At 39.2% G+C, this 18,944-nt stretch overlaps 2 protein-coding genes across 2 annotated transcripts; both read left to right on the top strand.

The window, feature by feature from the left end:
* Positions 1-3,534: 3,534 nt before the first annotated feature.
* On the top strand, positions 3,535-8,433 carry cfap91 (cilia and flagella associated protein 91; the record flags this gene model as incomplete). Its single annotated transcript, XM_083921058.1, is given in 18 exon segments — positions 3,535-3,634; positions 3,740-3,816; positions 4,364-4,521; positions 4,655-4,735; positions 4,901-4,957; positions 5,048-5,226; positions 5,435-5,612; positions 5,917-6,074; positions 6,199-6,375; positions 6,486-6,625; positions 6,706-6,819; positions 6,914-6,985; positions 7,092-7,238; positions 7,319-7,540; positions 7,676-7,824; positions 7,907-7,998; positions 8,238-8,377; positions 8,380-8,433. Coding segments are annotated over 18 exon segments (2,283 nt in total). The 5' UTR covers positions 3,535-3,546.
* A 983-nt stretch (positions 8,434-9,416) lies between these two features.
* nr1i2 (nuclear receptor subfamily 1, group I, member 2) lies at positions 9,417-18,083 on the top strand. The gene is made up of 9 exons (XM_083921888.1): positions 9,417-9,555; positions 10,404-10,588; positions 11,466-11,596; positions 12,383-12,552; positions 12,637-12,872; positions 12,956-13,101; positions 15,720-15,836; positions 16,015-16,120; positions 16,198-18,083. Exons 2-9 carry the CDS (start codon positions 10,410-10,412, stop codon positions 16,352-16,354), a joined length of 1,242 nt encoding a protein of 413 aa, XP_083778014.1. The 5' UTR covers positions 9,417-9,555; positions 10,404-10,409; the 3' UTR covers positions 16,355-18,083.
* The last annotated feature ends 861 nt before the right edge of the window (positions 18,084-18,944 follow it).

Raw genomic sequence — 18,944 nt, 5'->3', positions numbered from 1 at the left:
AGTGAAGAAGCTTCCACACCCCTTCCAGACAAACTGAACATCCTTGACAACCCTCATGATAAAGAAATAAATAGGACATGTGACTAACTAATCCCTCCCTACTTCTGTCTCTTCCCCTCTCTCCAAACCGCTTTCCACCCAAACATCTGCCTTTTTCTCCCACACAAGACGACATCTGACAAGACACCAGTTTCCTTTCTTGCTAGTCACATGATAACCCTCTTTCAAAGCAGTATGTGTGAACACTTCAAACTAGACATTATAAAGCAGATACGTTAGGCACAGTATTTCTATTATATTGTTCATAAAATCCAACATGGCTTTGACTGCCTTACTCTATATGAATGCCTTGTTATCAGGTACGCCAAGGTAAAAAATAAATAGTGTTATAGTGTAATACAAAAGCCCTGCAATAAAGCCAACCTTTAATGTTATAATGTTCAGGTTTCAGGTTCAGGTTTTGTTGAAACTAAGACAGAGGTGTTAATTCTCTCCGCACATTTTGAAGGTTGAAGTTTGTGGTGCTGTTGAACTATCGCATTATACCGAGAGGTGTTTCAGTCTGTCCTCATTGATATAAATGATGTGGTTAAAATACCAAAACACCTAAGACACAATAAAATGGATAATAATAATAAAACAGCCCTCACCTCTGCTAAGTTACCGTAGTTGATCAACGCTTCCCTAAAAAAAGTAATCAAAACAAAAGCATTATAACCTTCATAAAAGTAATTATTTCAAAAATGATGTATTACACTGTATTACTGTTAGCTAGGTGTCAGATAATAAACTGGTTATTGAATGTACAATTATCGTTAACAAGAAATCTTTCATTCTGAGTAAGTGCAATTTGGTTGTGGTTTCATATCTGTTGGTGTACATCTTGCACTGAAAGGGTTACACGATGCAAAGTTGCTTACATGTGCTGATTATGGAGGACAAATGTGGGTAAGGCGTTACCATGTACTCCATCACCAGTTTGAAGAGCAGAGATAAACTGGCAAAAAAAAGCATCATCGCATGTATGTGGGTTTGATGTGCGAGCTCAGCGGTGTTTGTGGTTCATGAGTACATCTTGCAATGAGACATCCTGATATTAGCCTCCACACGTAGGATCAGATAGGGCGGATGAGTAATAATAACTCAGTTTTTCCCTCACTTGAGTGCACTCTCACTCTGCCCCATGTAGGTCTTGCTACAGAAAATGGTGAAGACATTAAATACAGACAACACAACTAGAAAAGGTAGCCTAGATAAAAATATTTTACACTGAAGTCTACTGGTTAAACGCAGATTTCTTTGCATGTCCTCTCGAAATCTAGTTTTAGGATCTCAAAAACAATACTGACCCTGATGCGATATGTAATATACTGTATGCGATTTTTGCAGTAATCTATGCTTTTACCATGCTCAAGGCCGTTCTCCTTTTTCTCAGATCTAATATTAGACAGTGTTTATATAGCAGAAGTCCAGCTGACTATGAGCTGGCACATTGGGCACTAAAATTAGTTTTTCCAATTGCAAAACCTTCCAGCTGTGAAGTAATGTTGCTTTGGCTAGCTGTGTTCCTCAAATCCAACAGAGGTTTTATAATAAAAACAAAAAAAAAATTATAATTATATTTCTAAATACACTTTCAAATATCTTATGTGTATGTGTTTGTGTTTGTGTGTGTGTGTGTGTGTGTGTGTGTGTGTGTGTGTGTGTGTGTGTGTGTGTGTGTGTGTGTGTGTGTGTGTGTGTGTGTGTGTGTGTGTGTGTGTGTGTGTGTGTGTGTGTGTGTGTTTCCCTTTGATAACACAGACTTCCTGTTGATGTCAAAATCAACCTTTTTGTTCTACCAAAAATATGCACTGAAGGGCAAAGAAAGAACTAAGATGTATGCAGTGAAACAATAATGTAGCCCCTGAAAATGCATAGGCAAAATCAATTACTGTACATGTGTAGCTAGTGGAGCAACTATTCAAGCATTCAGAAGTGCTTAACATTTGTGAAAGTAGGCCTAAATAGAATGGTTGTTATTTTACCATTTAAACACCTGATAAGTAGGTTAATTCAATAGAAATATTATTTGTTTTAACATAATCAAAGAAACACAATATTCTATAACCTGGATCAAGTGCAAAAACCTGTTAGCCTAGGTTACATTTTTAAGCTAAGCCAATCTAATAAATTTGGGGGCACTGCACTAACACAGTGTGACTGCAAATAATACAGTACACGTCAACTAGATCTAGGCCTACAAAATAAAACCCAAACATGTTATTTTATTTTACTGCGCTAGGATTATAATGCCACTATAATTATAATAACGATGCTTTTGTGTGATGTCATCTTTTTATTTTTATTTATTTTACCTATTTATCCGTATTTTTTGATTAATTTAATTGTTTCATCTTTTCTATGTTTTTATTTATTCATTGTCTCTTTGCTGTCTTTTTACCTTATCATCTGTTAATTGCATTTTTTATTAATAATTTGTTATTTTTACTGTTTGCTAAAGGTTCCCGTTTATCTTGCCTTGTTGATGTGTATATGTGTAGGGATTGATATGTCGCTTTTGCCTTTGCTCTTGCTGGGAAAGAACGTTGTAAACTTTTGTTTATAGAGGCGCTATTTATATATAAAGTTGTTATTATTACTACCTCTAGGACGGACTGCGAAGGGAGAGGGGCCACTCAAGGTTAAGGCCTATAACTTCCCCATTGTTAATCTTAGTTTTGAAGTGCATTTCCCCTTAAATTCAAAATTATATTTATCCCGTTAGTTTGGTAAGGAGACTAGATTTTTTATTTATTATTATTCTTTATTGCAATTTGAACAAATATAATACAAATACACATTATGGCATCATACTTGACAACAATATATGTGTGTAAAGACAATTAGTTTCCTTTCAAAAAACAAAACATATTAAATTATAATGTCATATCATATGAATACTTAATAAGATACAAAGGTATAGAGAAAAAAAGACAATAAATAAAGTAAAAATAAATACATGTATAGTACTTAAATTAAGACGCGGTCTAAACTGTTATAAATCTTTTAAAAAGTCATGTAACTTATCTTTGGTATAATTACATGTGTTATTATTTATAATCTGGATAGACTCAAAATAGTTACGAAATTCTAATTTGAAGGGATTAAAGTTTGGTCGAGATTTAGCTTTATGGATATGATGCTTCCCTTGAAGAACTAGTAAATTGACAATCCACTGTATTGTTTTGTCTTGTTTTTTTTTAGGTAATGACCTCTTTAGCTTCCAGTTTAATCAAGTGTTTGTACTTAATGCGAAGAAAGCTTTTAACTTTTTTCCAGACCTCCAGAGGAGAATAGATTTTAATACCACGAGAATATCCATGAGCGTCATCCACCGTTGCCATGGAGCCTGCAGTCACTCTAGCTCTGACCCCTCCCACACACAAACGCTCAGTTTGCCCACCGTCTCCGTGGTTACGTTGCTAAATACCGCAGAGTTCATACAGCTGTTTGGGGGAAATATTCGTCGAAAGGAAAAACACGTTTTTTAATTGAAACGAGAAAATGAGCGTGTCTGTCACTCGCACAGTTCCGAAGAAAAATGATACGAGTAAAATAGTTAGGCAGCAGCGGGTTTATGACCACCTGTATGGTAAGTCAACTGAACGCCGGCTAACGCTAATAACGCGGACGTCACCATTTCATAACTTGCTAACATTAGCGTTTACATTAACTTTGACTGAACTGTTCGCTTCAGATCCAGTTTACACAGTGTCATCGGAGGTAGACCATGCCCGGTCCAGCCTCGGGGCCTATGCGTCCAAGGACCGAGTAGTAAGTGCAAGTTACATCGATATTTGTCCCACAGCAACAAGTGGGTTGTGATGCTAACATTAAAGATAGGTTATCATGACATAACGATAACAATCAGGTAAAACCGTAGGATTGTGTTGTAACTCTTTTTAGTTTTGCCATAACTTAGTCGTAGGCCTACCAGTAAGAAACAGCTATTTTGGCTGAGTAACTCGTAAACACAAGATGGATTCAACTGTATTGTTATTACCATTGGTTGCGGGTTTGTGTTGATCACAAGAACACAGACAGATTTTATTAAAAGGTATTCAGCTGTCTACAGTATAAGGTATACACATCTAGAGACTACACGCTATTTTATTTCCAGAATAGTGTTTATTGGATAAGACAATTGATAGTCGTTTTTACCAAATATTTAAACTGAATATATTAAAGTTAAAATTAATTTCCACTTTGAACACTGCATAACACATCATTTCCCCGAGTTGTTTCTGTTTACACATACATAAGAGAAAAGGACTGGATGTGAAATGCACTTGGTGACAGTATTTCTATCCTCCTTTCTTAGAAGAGAGTGCCTGAGTTTGGGTCTATGTTCAGTAACCTGCCCCACTACCCACGCTTTACTCTTCAACTGGAACCTACAGACCCAGTACCGGCCTCTATTGATCGTCGATGGCGAGGCCACATGGAACAGCGCAAAGAGGCACTGCAGCAGCTGGCTGGGTAATGCCAACAGACACATACACACAAACATTTTTTATTAGCAGCAGCAGCTACTGAGTTGTATTAATTCAATGTTAACTCTGCTTCTCAATACAAATATGAAAAATGTCCCTTTGCATTATCTTCTTGACAGGGTTATTCCAAAAGCTCAGTCATGGCTGAAAATGGAGGAATGCCATGTGACCGGAGCTGATCGCTGGAAATACTTTAAACGGTTTGATTAGCCTGTCTATGCTCTGAATATGATGGAATTCAGGCATTCTAACTTCATTTTGCAGCAGTTATATTATAATATGACCGTTTACTTAACCATGCTGCCACAGTTTCCATACCAAACATTCACAGTCTCTGATGCGGTGTTTAATTCTGTTTCCTTTAGCCCTCTGATACCCTTTGCTCAGCAGGTTCCGCCGGATGTGATTTTTGCATTGCCTAAGTAAGTGAAACGGTTGATTACACTTCTTTAATTTCCAGTCATTTCTATTGGTACTTCTTGCCTGATGCGACATCATTTTTGTCTCATCAGAGAAGACTATGTATCCACTTATGAAACGAATGCTGAGCAACAGCCCACACACTTCACTGTCGGGGTCCAGACAGACTACAGGGAAAGTGAAACACAGACAGACCCATACAGCCCTGAGTATCTGGTAAAGCCTGGAACAACTCCTTCTGAGCTCCTGCAACTTGCAGCTTTGACTTGGGGTACATGATGAACTTTTGAAATTGTCATTGCATGGACTTTAATTTACAATTACATTAATTATATTATACATACATCTCTAACCTTCCTACCGGTGCTCTCAGCTGAATAGTCTACTTGTACCTTTAGTGTCTTATAATTAGCTTATCATTGCCCCTCCTCACCTCTTAAAATTACATTTAAATCCTGTCTGATAACAATTCCCCTCAGGTCGTGGTCTACCTGCAGGCCTGGCAGAAGTGGAAATGATAGAGCGGGCACGTGCCAAACGGGCATGGGAGGCCACCCTTCCTCCACTGAATGACCTTAGTCAGCTGGACAAAAGGAGACGTATGATGGAGGAGATGGAGGTCAAAGAGTGGGCTTTCAGAGAGGAAGAAATCCAAAAGTGAGTGACGTAAAACCTTGCTATTATTTAACTTTTTTTCAATCCCTAACTGGAGAATAAATATATAAATAGAGAAGTATACCACTACTTACCTAAAGTGTTGTTAGTGCCCTACATACAATCATAAAGTTAGAAAATTGCTGAGACATGGGTTTAAACAAAGTTCTTGCATTCTAAAGGCGGTTTCTCTTATGAACGTATTAAGCTTACTGAGAAACCTTAACATCCCCACGATGTTTCTGCTGCCTTTACCATGCAAAATCTGCCCTTCTGCAATGCTCTTTATTTCTGTGGGTGGTGGCAGGTTGCAGGAGGCTCGTCTCGCTGTGCTGAAGGACCTCTTGATGAAGAGAGATGACACCCAGAAAGAAGTCACAAATGAGAGACTGAACCAGATTTATTCTAAGCACCGAAAAGACAGAGAGACCAAGCTACACAAGATTAATAATGACTACATCAGGTGTAAGACAAGCACTTCTGCTCCAAGATATGCATAACATCCTGCTCTTGAATGTATTATGCAATACTTTTTTTAATTCCATCTCATCTGTCTCTTCTTTCTTTTTCACTTTTGTTTTTCCTGTAGCACTAAGAAAACTGGAAGCTAAGAGGAGAAATGTGCAGGGGGAGCATGAGCAACTGGGAATTGTCAGAAACTATACAGATTCCCGGACATATCCCACTCTGAGCCACAGGGATACATTCACCAAAAGGAAAACTCACAACAATGAGTTAAAAAGCTACTACTTAGACACCTATGAAGGTCAGAATCGAAATGTTTTTGGACAAGTAGAATTTAGTGGATCATTTCCATACTAGTATCAGAGACAAAAGTATCCTTTTACAGTTAAGGTCCTTTTTTGTCAATCATAGGTTTGCTAGAGCTGGAGGCAGGACTCTCTGCCTCAGTCCTCAAGCCATCGGTGAAAAGACCTGAACCCCAAGTCAACCTCACCAAGAATTTGATCAAGCCCTCTGCGAGTAGAGAGGTAGAACTGATGAAGAGATACAAGGTAAAACAAAAAGAAATACATTCATCAAGCATATCACTTAAGGTCTACATACACATGAATGATCAATTGTGGCTCCACAGGCCTTGAGAGAAGATGCAAACTTGCAAGTGAACAGGAAGTCTTCTCGTTTTCTTGTCAAGAGGGAGAAGCCTGTTGCTCGCCCCGTCACTCCCAGAGTGGGGGAGCCCCCAGAGGTCAGTTAATGTCTCTGACTCCAATTGATGCTGACTTGTTCGTCCTACATGTTTCATTTTGTTAATGCTAATTCATTTATATGTCCCTCATTAGGGGGATGAAGAGATAGAGCTTGCAGTCATCCACTTGCAGAGACTACTAAGAGGAAGAAATGTCCAGTACGAGGTCTGAACATGACTGCTATTTGTATGGCGAAAGTTCCAACAGAAATATTTGCAAATGTTTAAATGTGTAAGCCTTTTTATTCACTTCTTTCTGTGTTGTTGTACAGATGTTTAAGGGCAAGGAGAACCATCTGGAGCTCATTCAGGAACTGAGGACAGTTCATGCCCTGCAGAGGGAGGAGCAAGAGCTACAGAAAGCTGACAAAGTGCTCACATTTACCCTTAAAAAACAGAGAGACCAACATAGACACAAGGTGAAACGCGCAGACACATTGACATACACAATTGCACTACCTCCAGACAATGTCATTGTGCCTTTTCTCTCCCCTCCCAGACCTCACACGAGGAGGCAGCTCAGGCCAGAGTGGTAGGTGCAGAGCTGGAGCACCTGTTCGACAGCCTGTCCAAGGAGCTGATTCACCTCCAGGAAGAGCGCAGGATCCATGCCTTTACCCTGCTGGCTGAGAGAGAACGTCGCCTACGAGAGGCTGAGGAGAGTGGGAGGAGACAGGTGGAGGAGCGCAGACGCAGAGAAGAAGATGAGATCTTCAAACAAGTGTGTACATGTATAATTATTTAGCTGTGAGTCTGTAAAGGAGATGATAATGTGTGTGTGTGTGTGTGTGTATTTTTGTGGGGCACATATTTTAATTACTTAGCATGTGTGTGTGTCCTTTTCACCGTATCACAGGTGGTGCAGGTACACCAGGAAACTGTGGATTTGTATTTGGAGGACATAATCCTAGAGACCTTGGAGCAGACAGCTGACGAGCAGGCCAGAGAGGAGATTCGCAGGAGGACAAAGGAGGTCAACGACATTGCTTATGCCATGGAAGAAAGGTAATAGATACCCCAGCATGTCTGTTGTTGTTTTTTTAATCAGAAATGTAAACAATAATAAACAAAAACCCTTTGTGTGTAGCCGGAACAATCTTCAATCGGAGGAGATTGTCTCACAGCTGGTGTACAGTTTCCTTATCCCAGAGGTTGAGAAGATCACTGCCAGACAAAGAGGTTTGGGAGATTTTTCTGTTTCCACTGTATTCACCCATTCTTATCATAGAATAAAATATCAAAATGATTGAACATTATGAGTAGAGTATTTGTACCAACAATTCCACATGAAAAGGAACCACATAAAAAATAAGAGCTCATTTATCTCTTACTTTTAAGACCCCTTTTCTTAATAAAAATAACAAAAAATGACAATTGAATGGTAAAGTTAAAAGACATTGTGTGATTTCTTCTCTCAGTGCACCAGAGACAGCACAGACACTTGCAGGCAGCGCGGCACATCATTCAGGGGACTGCAAAGCAATCCGGGTCACTTCCTAGTATCGTGGGGGAGTCCCACTTGACATGTCCCTCTGAAAGAGCCTCCAACCGAGTCCTTCAGGAAACGACCAGCCAGGTGGAGCAGGAGAAAGGGCAGCACCGCATTCAAACTGAGTAAAGAGGACTGAAAAATACAAAAAAAGTACTGAGATGCAATCTGATGTCTGAATGTATTGTTCATATTATTAAAGTATAAGTTCCATAATCAGCAATTGGAGTGTATGGGTTAATTATAGCGTTTTGATGAATACTACTTCCATTTTCCCCCCAGAATGTACAGTATACTCCTCTGGACTAAAGCAGGTGTCAGGGAGGCCAGTTCCTATTCGTGCCCCTGCGCCCGAACCCAAGTTGTTCACACACAAAATAAAGTGACCTACTAGATATCTGAGGATGTTTCAGAGACATGTTTTACAGAGATGGATTGATTCATTCAGGGAGTTATTTACAGAGACAGAAACCTTCCGTCATTTTTCTATTTAAGCCTGAGAACTACAGTATAGTATGTCCATCAACATGAAAGCCTTATGAAGGGATTGCTGACCTCTAGAGGGCAGAAAGACTCCTAACCAAACAGCCACTGGTGGTGTAAATGGCATTACATTTCTATCAAATAGTTGCCTGAACTGCCTCACAACTGTTAAGAGCTGTGTAGCAAAATTCAACTTACTAAAATGTATCCCCTCTCTATATGGCACAGCTGATGTCCTACCATCAAGTGTGTTTACCTGTGCATATATTTCACATCATGTCTTAGAACACTGGGGAATATTGAGAAGGTCCCTGTGGTAGTGTAGACGCACATGTCGACAGTGGTCAGGGGGAAAAAATCTCTTTTTAAAATCGAAAACGGGCACTTTGAGGAGTGCGTAGTGTGTGGACACGCGATGCGCCATGGGCGGGCATTGCACCCCTATGCCCCCGCCTAGGACGGGCTCGTTCGTGGGCTTCAGCCAGGAAGAGGTAACTTGCAGCGACTAGCCCGGTATCAAACGTCAAACACGTACTGCCAACAGGAAGAGCTAATGCGGCAGCCTACTTGTTCTCGCCTCACCTGTTGAGGGTAGCCTACAGTGAATCCAACATGCACCGGGATTAACAGCTGGGAGGCGAAACCCCGTGTACTGCAGACAGCTGTTCGGACATCTGGAATCACCACGTTAGTGAGTGGAATGATCTCGACCACTGTTTGGTTAAAACTCGACCTTTAACCAGACACATGAGAGGCAGAAGAAGGTAGGGCTTTTGAGGTGATCTTAAGGTTGATTCAGGGTATACTACATGTTGTCTTTTTTACATTTTAAAACTGTCGATTTGCTTCGCCACAAAGTCAAAGGCACGAAGGACAAACATAAAGATTATTGATCGATGTTTTTTACGCGTCAGCGAAACTAATGGATTCTGCTTAAGTGCATGGTCACCGGTTTATGGTCATGGTCCTATTAGTCCATATACGTAGGGCCATGGTTTCAAAATAATGTCACTATACAGGAGTCGTGATTTATGTAGCTTATTTTTTGACAATGAAAATATCAAGAGATCAAGAAATACACTTTCTTCAATTCTGTCTTAGTTCAGATTCGGAACCTTCATAAATAACCAAAAACAACCCGCCTTTCATGTTGCCTTGTGTCATTTCTCCATACCTGATTTCAGTGTTGGATAAGTCACTACAATAGAAACAGTGTGACAGATCCGGCAACTTCATAATTATGAATTATTGCAGGTTTAAAGTCCCATGGGTCCTGTTGAAAGCTGTGCACTGTTCACTGTACTGCACTGTTGCACTTTCTGAACACTTCAGAGCAATTGTTGTTTGATGCTCTTTGAGTAGTTTGGTTCTCTGCTCCCTCCATTTGGCCTCAGGAAATTGAATTACAATAATGTGCTTTTAATAAACTAAAATATCTTTAATCAGCCTTTATTCATAGGTAGATATGTGTCACAGCACCTTTATTCAAAGTTATAATAGAAGAAAATGATTCAGCCACCACACTGTTGTCTATTTGAAGGTAACTTCACAGCACTTTATTGCAAACCCCAGGTACTGTAAATTAGATGTGATCGTTATCTATTCCTCCCAGGTGAGAATGAATAAGGCTACTGTAGTGCACACCATCCGAGAAGCGCTTACAAGGCACTATGAAGAAGACGAGGAAGAAAAGGTGACAGAAGATGAGGAGCCCAGAGCCTGCGGCGTGTGTGGAGATCTGGCCAAGGGTTACCACTTTAATGCATTGACGTGCGAAGGCTGCAAGGGCTTCTTCAGGTAGTTCCACTCGCTCTTTTTTCTCTCTCACACACATGCAACTGCAGCTTCTTCCCAGTCTGTATTTCTACGTCCTCATTGTGACAATACTTATAACAGTCACCCAGGGATATATGTGATATATGGGCTATAGGAGATAGGTGACAAAATCTTCTCACGTTCTCACTCACACTCATCATCGAGGCAGATTTGTAGTTTTCTCAGTTTCTTCGGCACTATTACCAACATCAAGCACAATAACCAGATTCATTTAAACTGATACTGCTCCACACATTTAATTTTGGGCTGTAAAGCCTCATCACCCAGATCAACAGATACACACACATAGTTAGAAGCTAAAATAATCAAAATGTGTAAGGTTAAAAGCTGTATATAGAACAGGTAATAAATACATGAATAAATAAAGGTAACTATCTTAAAAGCAACAACAACAAAAAAATGATACGCAAATCAATGAAGCTATACAAGAGCAGGGAAAAGGAACTGAGCTGATGGACAGCAAAGGGGATAAAGGACATCCTGAGGGCGGCAGCTGAAAGTTGCCACAATGAAGTCAGATCATAATTTTGGAATAGATCTTAAAAACTCTGCTCAGGATGTTTCTTTTCTTCGCTGGAAGGCTGTGGAACTAATATATCAATAAAAGATTGAATAATGATCATTGAGAATAACTGAACTGACAGAAAAGAAGATTCACTTTTGCTTCATTATTGTTTAAGTGTAGAAAGGCAAATGCTTTTGACTACACTAAAGCCTATATATAATGTAAATGTTCATGTGGGAATGTACACTAATAATACTAATAATATAATGTGCATTTCTAACTTCAGATTGATGTTTGTAAGCTGTTACTAAGTGGATTTTTAAATAAATTCAGACGTGCCATAAAGAGGTCAACACAGCTCCGCTGTAAGTTCCTGAATAAATGCAGTATAACCAAAAGCAACCGACGGTTGTGTCAAGCCTGCCGCTTCCGTAAATGCCAGGCCATTGGCATGCGCCAAGAAAGTGAGTAACACCCAGATACAAATGATCCCATAGTATTTACTTTACTGTATATATTTACATAAAAGTGACAGATGCCATGTGGTGTAATGTGATGAGCTCAGCAGCAGCTGGAGCCCTCGTCGTGTATTATTTAATGTGCATATTAAAGGTCCTATTTTAAGCAAATTTTTAGGTTCATATTTTTTTTTTTCTACTAGAGGCTTTCCTGTTCAGAAAATACATTATTTCTCTCGTACTGTCTGTCTGAAGCTCTCTGTTTTAGCTCATGTCTCTTTAGGCCTTCACCGCGAAAAAAGCCCAGTCTGCTTCGGGGTCTTTTGTCATCACAGTTGGAGAATGACAGCACTGTAGCTGCACTTTCTACATATATATATACAGTATATATATATATATATATATAGTGTAGTTGTGACATCACAACTGTACAGAAGTCCTTACGGCTCGTTTAAAGGCCCAGTTTTCTGAATACGGCTGTGTGCATTTCTCTGTGGACTGAGCATTTTGATACTTTCACAGTGGCACACCTCAACCTGCTTTGACCTGCTGTTTGAAAAATACATGGAATACTCACTTTTTACAATATGGGACCTTTAATATGGAATTAGTATTTGATATTATATTTGCTTTGAGGCAATTCTAGTTCAGCACAATTCAGCATCAGAAGTCAATCTTAACAGCAACGCAGGAGTGATTTAAAACCTTACGTATTAAAATTACATTTTTAAACTTTCAGTGGTGTTTTAAATCAGAGTTCTATACATGCCAGTACTTTTTGCATCCTTGTAGTGGTCATGTCTGAGAAAGAGGTATTGCAGAGGAGGACTCGAATTCAGACGAGGAAGATGCATGACACACCAATTCTTCTTTCATCCCAGCGAGAGGAAACCGTTAAGGAGCTGCTCTGTGCCCACCGCAACTCATTTGACTCTGCATTTTACCGCTTCAGTGACTTTAGGGTGCGTCAGTGACTGCCATCATGTTTGAGGTATTGTCTCTGTCATTGTTTTGACGCGTCTGACTGACTTTCTCTTTTTTTTCAGCCCATGGACAGAAACATCCTTCCTGCGAGTGAGTACAACCAGTCCGAAAGCGATCTTTGCTCCCTCTCCTCCTGCCTCTCGCCCTCCTCTTCCAGCCTCTCTGGTTCTGTTAAAGAACAGGAGAACCAAGAGGTCAGAAAAGGCAGCGTTTTCACTGCTCTTCCACACGTGACTGACCTCACCACTTACATGATTCAGGACATCATTTGTTTTTCCAAAAGTCTCAGGGACTTCCGGTAAACATGTGCCTCGATGAATATTTAAAGATGTTTTTAGAAGTGATGTCTATTTGAAAGAACTTACACAGTGTGTCTTTCAGATCTCTAAGCATGGGGGACCAAATTGCTCTGTTGAAGGGAGCCACATTTGAAATCATGCAGATCCGCTTCAACATGGTGTTCAATGCAAAAACAGGCATCTGGGAATGCGGCCATATTACATACTGCATAGATGACGGCATACGAGGTGAGACCACATACACGAGGAAAAGCCAGATCATTATTTAATACATTCAACAGATGAGAACATACAGTATACACCATAAAAAAACTTTTAAAAAAAATGTGCATTACAAAACATTCTGTGGTTATTTGTTCTACTTACGGCTGTGACAGTATAGCCTTTTTCTTACCGCGGTGAGAAAAAGCGACGTATCATCGCGGTTTGGAGTCTCATCGAACAGATCTGCTTCCATTTTATTAAATGTATCAATTCACATTGAATGTCCCATTTTCTCCACAGTGGAGAGGGAAATAAAAGGAATTAATCAATACATATAACCATTGATCTCTTATGGCGCCAACATGGAAACTATTTTGGAAGGACAGTCAATGATAATAACTAAACAATGGATATTGTGTTTATTATATTCCATATTACACACCATATGCAAATGAAACCCCACCCAAAAAAAGGGGTGATGGCGTCCTGAAATATATCAAATATATATAAATACATCTTTAGCTACGTAATGCTCTGTTATGTTCACCATCTGGTTGCTAACTGTGTCCGTCTGCTGCTTGCGGCTGAGCAGGTTGTATGCAGTGGGTTGATCAGAAATCTGCTAAAAACAGCTGCCTGCTGCTGCTGGAAATTACGGACTAAAACAATAAAGTTGTGTGAGCGCAACAAATCCAACAAGTCCTCGTGCCTAATTGACAGACTAGGTTGTTTGCTTGTAATTCCCAAAACAACATATGACCATTCTATTAAAAGTTCTTTTCTAAAAGGTTGCATTGTGGCAATTTTAAACATGTGACCATAATGCATGACTGTTATGAAACTGAACTACTGTGTTAGGTTCAGACAACACATCTACTTGGTCAGGGTTAGTTTAAGATCATGAATTACCTTAAAATGGATCACAAATGCTGGCCTCCTGGTTGAAAGTCCTGTGTTTGACCAATCCGACACCCCAATCTCTTCCCTATGTGGACTTAGGTGCTCTTCTACTACATCATCTGACTTCCTCCCTTGCTCACACCATAATTAATATGGGTCATAATAAGCAGCTTGAACAATCAACCTGCAGCTTAACATAGATTGGCAATACAAAAGCATTGGATTGATGCTATTGTGAGAAATAAGTGTAAGGTACAAATATGGTCTGATACTGATTTAAAGAGTCAGCAGCACAGAGGTATGTACTGTATTTCAGGGATGAGACATGTCAAGTACTTCTTATTTACAGAGCCAGTGTATTTGATTAATAAAGCAAAGCCTGCACACTGACAAACAGCATGCTCTTTGCCAAAAATGTTTTTTTTTACCTGATGAAGGGGTCAATGTGGAGAGTTTTCTCACATCATTGCACCTTTAAGTTATGTATGAAGTTGCAAATTTGTAGTTTATAGTTTTTTGTTTGTTTGTAAGAGTCAAACAAATGTGTATGCACGTCTCTCACCTATCTCATGTTCACAGACGTGTTACAAGACTTGTTGAGCAACGTTCACCAGAATGTTGTCGAACTGGTGTTGTCTGCTCCTTTTCTAAAGATCAGATGAAATGCAGTTGCCGTTCATTCACTGTCTTACAGCTTTGTACTCAGTGCCCTTGGCTGGCAGATAGTCTTCATACTGTATACTGTGTGCTAGGATGTCTATGGAGTGTTTACAGTAATATTAGGAAATAATACAGGACACACATCAAACAACACCTCACATCAAATCGTGTGCAAGGTATATTAAACCGTATGTAACTATAACCCTGCAATGTGAAGTTTTGACTGATAGAGGATGCAGTTACTCTGCAATATCAAGACATCTTATCACAACAAAGTTTTCACATTGAGAGCATGCCATAGCATGGGATCTTAAAAATAAATGATTAATAAAAGTGAGATTCCCATGTCTTTTGATTATAAAGCAGGTTGAGGTGCTATATAAATACTGTGAAAGAATCAAAACGCTCAATCCACAGAGAAAAACTATACTATACAGTACATGGGCAGGAAGTCATTCCCCAGCTGCAATGATGCTGCAGAGACTCCAAGAGCGTAGATGCGTAGGTGCCAGAAATGCTGACCAATCATTTTTTGGAAGGGGGGCTTAAAGAGACATGTCCTAAAATGGAGAGCTTCAGACAGAAGTATGAGAAAAATCATTTGTTTTTTGAACATGAAAGTATGTAAACATGAGTAGAAAAATACAAGGGGGAACCTGAAAATGAACACAATATGTCCTCTTTAACACTTTTGTAAATATTGAACCTCAGGAATCATGTTGTCAAAAAAAGTAAAGGGTGTTTAATTGCACTCATAGTATATTTAGCATAATGTACATTTCCACAGAATTATTTTCTTAAGCACACAGTTATGCCAGAAATGCTGTTCTCACTTACCGATTTATTCACATTGATTCCACTTAAGTGTTTTTAGTGTTAATGAAATGTAATGAAACATTTCCACATTTACTAAAGATTGTTCCTAACCAAAGCCTTTCGGGATAAAAATGCAAAATACAAAAAAATGTGGGGGTGTGAATTTAATTAGATATTTTCCATGTTTTCGGTTGTGTCACTGTTACTGTATAATTGTCTTACTATCTCTGACATGACATTGACGTCTCTTCACCTTTGTGTTAAAGCCGGTTTCCAGCCGCTCCTGCTGGAGCCACTGCTCAGATTTCACCACAGACTGCGCAAGCTCGGTCTGCAGGAGGAAGAGTATGTTCTCATGCAAGCCATGTCACTGTTTTCTCCAGGTAGCAGCAGGTCTTCATCCCAGTCCATGATAATCAATCATTTATGAACTCTGTAAATATTTAAACTCTAGAAACAGTGTGCATTTGTACCTAGACAAGCATAGAAATTTACCTTCAGACATTCTCAGGATCAGGTTGCTTTGGATAAGAAAAGATTTGTTTGTATTTGATCTATCAGACCGCCCAGGTGTGCAACAACACAATGTAATTGACGAACTTCATGAAAACTTGGCACTGACACTAAAAACCTGGATTGACTGCAAGAGGACAGGGCCAGAAAAACAGTGAGTGCCACTCTAACGTCCACCTGCTCTGAAATCTTTCACAGTTTGAACCTCCTTTGTCTCCTCTGTGCCTCCAGCTTGCTGTACCCCAAAGTGATGGCCTGTCTCACCGAGATGAGAACAATGACTGAGGAGTACAGCAAACAGGTGATGCAGATCCAGGACATACAGCCAGATGTTATCTCACCTCTCATAATGGAGGTGGTCAGTAAAAACCCCTGTAATGACTTTTAATACTGACACTTACTGTACATGGACGGGACCAGCCGAATGTGCTCATTGATTTAAAGCAAAATATTATGTTTTTGCTGTTGTATGATTGTGTCGGAATACTAAAGAATGCATTGCCGTCATGTGACAGTCTAACGCATAGGCAGACAAAATCCTGAACAGATGAAGTTAAACTCACTGTCTGAGTCAGTCAAGTCTTGCTGAAATGTAAACTATTGTTTGTTCCCTGCACACTACCTGCACGTCAACTCTATCTGGCACAAGACATATGCTACAAAAGGCACCTGCGCTAAAAGTCACATGTAACAAAAATTAAATTGAATAAAAGAATGCTGCTACATATCTAGGTGGATCAGACACTAACAGGGCTTGACAATGCAGAAGGATTACTGAACAAAAGTGCTTTCAAATTGAAATTCTTATACCATAATACAAGGCAGTTTGACAGCAAAATAAAAACTCCTTGTCTCAGCACTCATTAAGTGCCACTTTGACTATGCATGCTCTGCATGGTACAATGGCCTGACGGAGGAAATGAAAAATAAGATGCAGGTTATGCAAAACAACATGATCTGTTTCATGAAGTCTAATCCATCTTGGTATCATATTGGAGTTGATTTTCTGCCTGTAAAGCTATTAGGGATCGACCGCTATTGATTTTTTAGGGCCGATGCCGATGCAGATTTTTTTTTTTCATTAGCCTTAGCCGATGGCCGATACGGACTGCTGATTTTCTTGAGCCGATATTTGGAGCTGATACTACTTTTGCTCCCTCAATTTACGTCATAAAAATGACACAATGATGATAACAAATGTTACGAGTCTCAATTTAAAAAAATGAACATTTATTGAACTTAAAAAAGGCGACTCCGGCAACACAGAGCTGCTTGCGGACGCCTGTCTGTAAATAATGCTAGGAAAAAACTATCGACAAACGCAGCAGCCTGCATCGGCCGATACGATACACCTAAAAAACACAAATATTGGCCGATAATATCGGCCGACCGATGTATCGGTCTATCACTAAACTCAATCATATGTTCACTATCATTAATGGGGTTGCCTCTAAGTACTTGGGATGTCAGATTTTGATGGTGCACACTCAACATGCACATGCCACTAGGACCAGTGTTCGTTCATGTAAGGTGTTATGTGTAGATAGTGAGACAAGAAAGTATGTTTTCTACACTGGAATTATATTACAGAAAAGCCTTCCACTGAATATTAAAATGGCAGCGACAAAAAGGGATTTTAAACAAAAAGTTGGGGTCTATTTGTGGAATAAAGCGGATGATTAGACTCCAGACTGGGGCCTGATAATAATTTATTGCATTATAGCTGAAGGGATTTTATCTGGTATTTCGATGTGTGGTTGTAGTTGTTTTTGTCGTTGTTGTTTTTAACCATTAGACGGGCTGTATGTGTTTGCATGTGTTGTATGTCCTGTCCTTTTCCAACATGCTATCCCTTGGATCATTTGAGGCAGCATTAAGTTTTACAAAGTTACAGTTCTGGTGGATTATTGCAGATTTGCCATTTATGTGTTGTTTTTTTGCTTACACTAAAAGCACATTGTGTGTCTACGAATGAATATTGACTTACATTTGTGAGGTTTAACATTTTGGGGTTGATTTTTAGAGACGTATGAGAAGTATGTATTTTCTCAGAGAATGGAAAGAGCTGTAGATGTTTTGATGCCATCATGTGAAACAAACAAAACAAAACACTTAAACTGCTCCTTTAGATCAAAGTGTGTCATGCTTCCTCTACATTATTAACAGCATAATAAGACAAACACTGCCTCTCTGTGGTCAAAGGATAACACTGTAAATAAGATATGCTGTTGCCTAATGTTGGAATAAACATTTTTTACCTCTTCTTATGGAATAATTGTGACAATGTGATTTATTCTTGACAGATAAAGTGTGTATATACTCAAAGCAAAATCAATCTCTTCCAAACATCACAGGTCAAAACAAAATGTCTGGAAACAAAATGATTCCAACTTTATGGGCAACATTAAATAAAACCTTTAGGAAATTTCCCTAAGAATAGTTTTACAATTTTGCGTATATGTCAAAAAAGTAGGGCACAACCTAAAATGAAACATTTCTATAAGAATACTGCCACATTTATATTTTTGTATTTTTGTTACAGAATGGTTTCTTGGAGTCACCTATGTTTTCTCATTTTTGCTCTTCCCTCAGGTAAGGGAACATTTTACAAGTGGTCAAGAGCATGCTTACCAAGATGAGAAAAAATATATATTTTTACAGTCCACAAACTATTTTTCATGTATGGAAACAAGGTTAAGCTCATCCCTTTCCCATTAGACTGTCACTTTGCCATATAAACTTACTGTTCATACAACAGTTTACGCCTCTGTGTATATATTTGACTTTTCATTATGCACTACTGTAGTTCTTCTTACAGCCTTTTTTTTGTTGGCATCGCTCCAGTTCTTGGGCATGTGCAAGAGTGTTTGCACATGGCCCAACACCTGCCCTTATATATAGTGTTTAGGGGGTGTTACCTTTGTTAATAAACTATTATAATCAAGTACTTCCTTTCTGAAAACACTGCTCTTGCGTCA

The sequence above is a fragment of the Echiichthys vipera genome (genome assembly GCF_963691815.1).
Source record: "Echiichthys vipera genome assembly, chromosome: 10".
NCBI classification, from domain to species: Eukaryota; Metazoa; Chordata; class Actinopteri; order Perciformes; family Trachinidae; genus Echiichthys; species Echiichthys vipera.
The sequence above is the reverse complement of the archived record's forward strand: the minus strand, read 5'-3'. Positions and strand labels throughout refer to the sequence as shown.

Bases quoted from the DNA above. Each gene is read 5' to 3' on its own strand.
- nr1i2 (XM_083921888.1), top strand. From the start codon at position 10,410: ATGAATAAGGCTACTGTAGTGCACACCATCCGAGAAGCGCTTACAAGG. The intron at 11,597-12,382 runs GTGAGTAACACC...GCATCCTTGTAG, and splicing joins CATTGGCATGCGCCAAGAAA to TGGTCATGTCTGAGAAAGAG. The intron at 15,837-16,014 runs GTAGCAGCAGGT...TTGATCTATCAG, and splicing joins CATGTCACTGTTTTCTCCAG to ACCGCCCAGGTGTGCAACAA.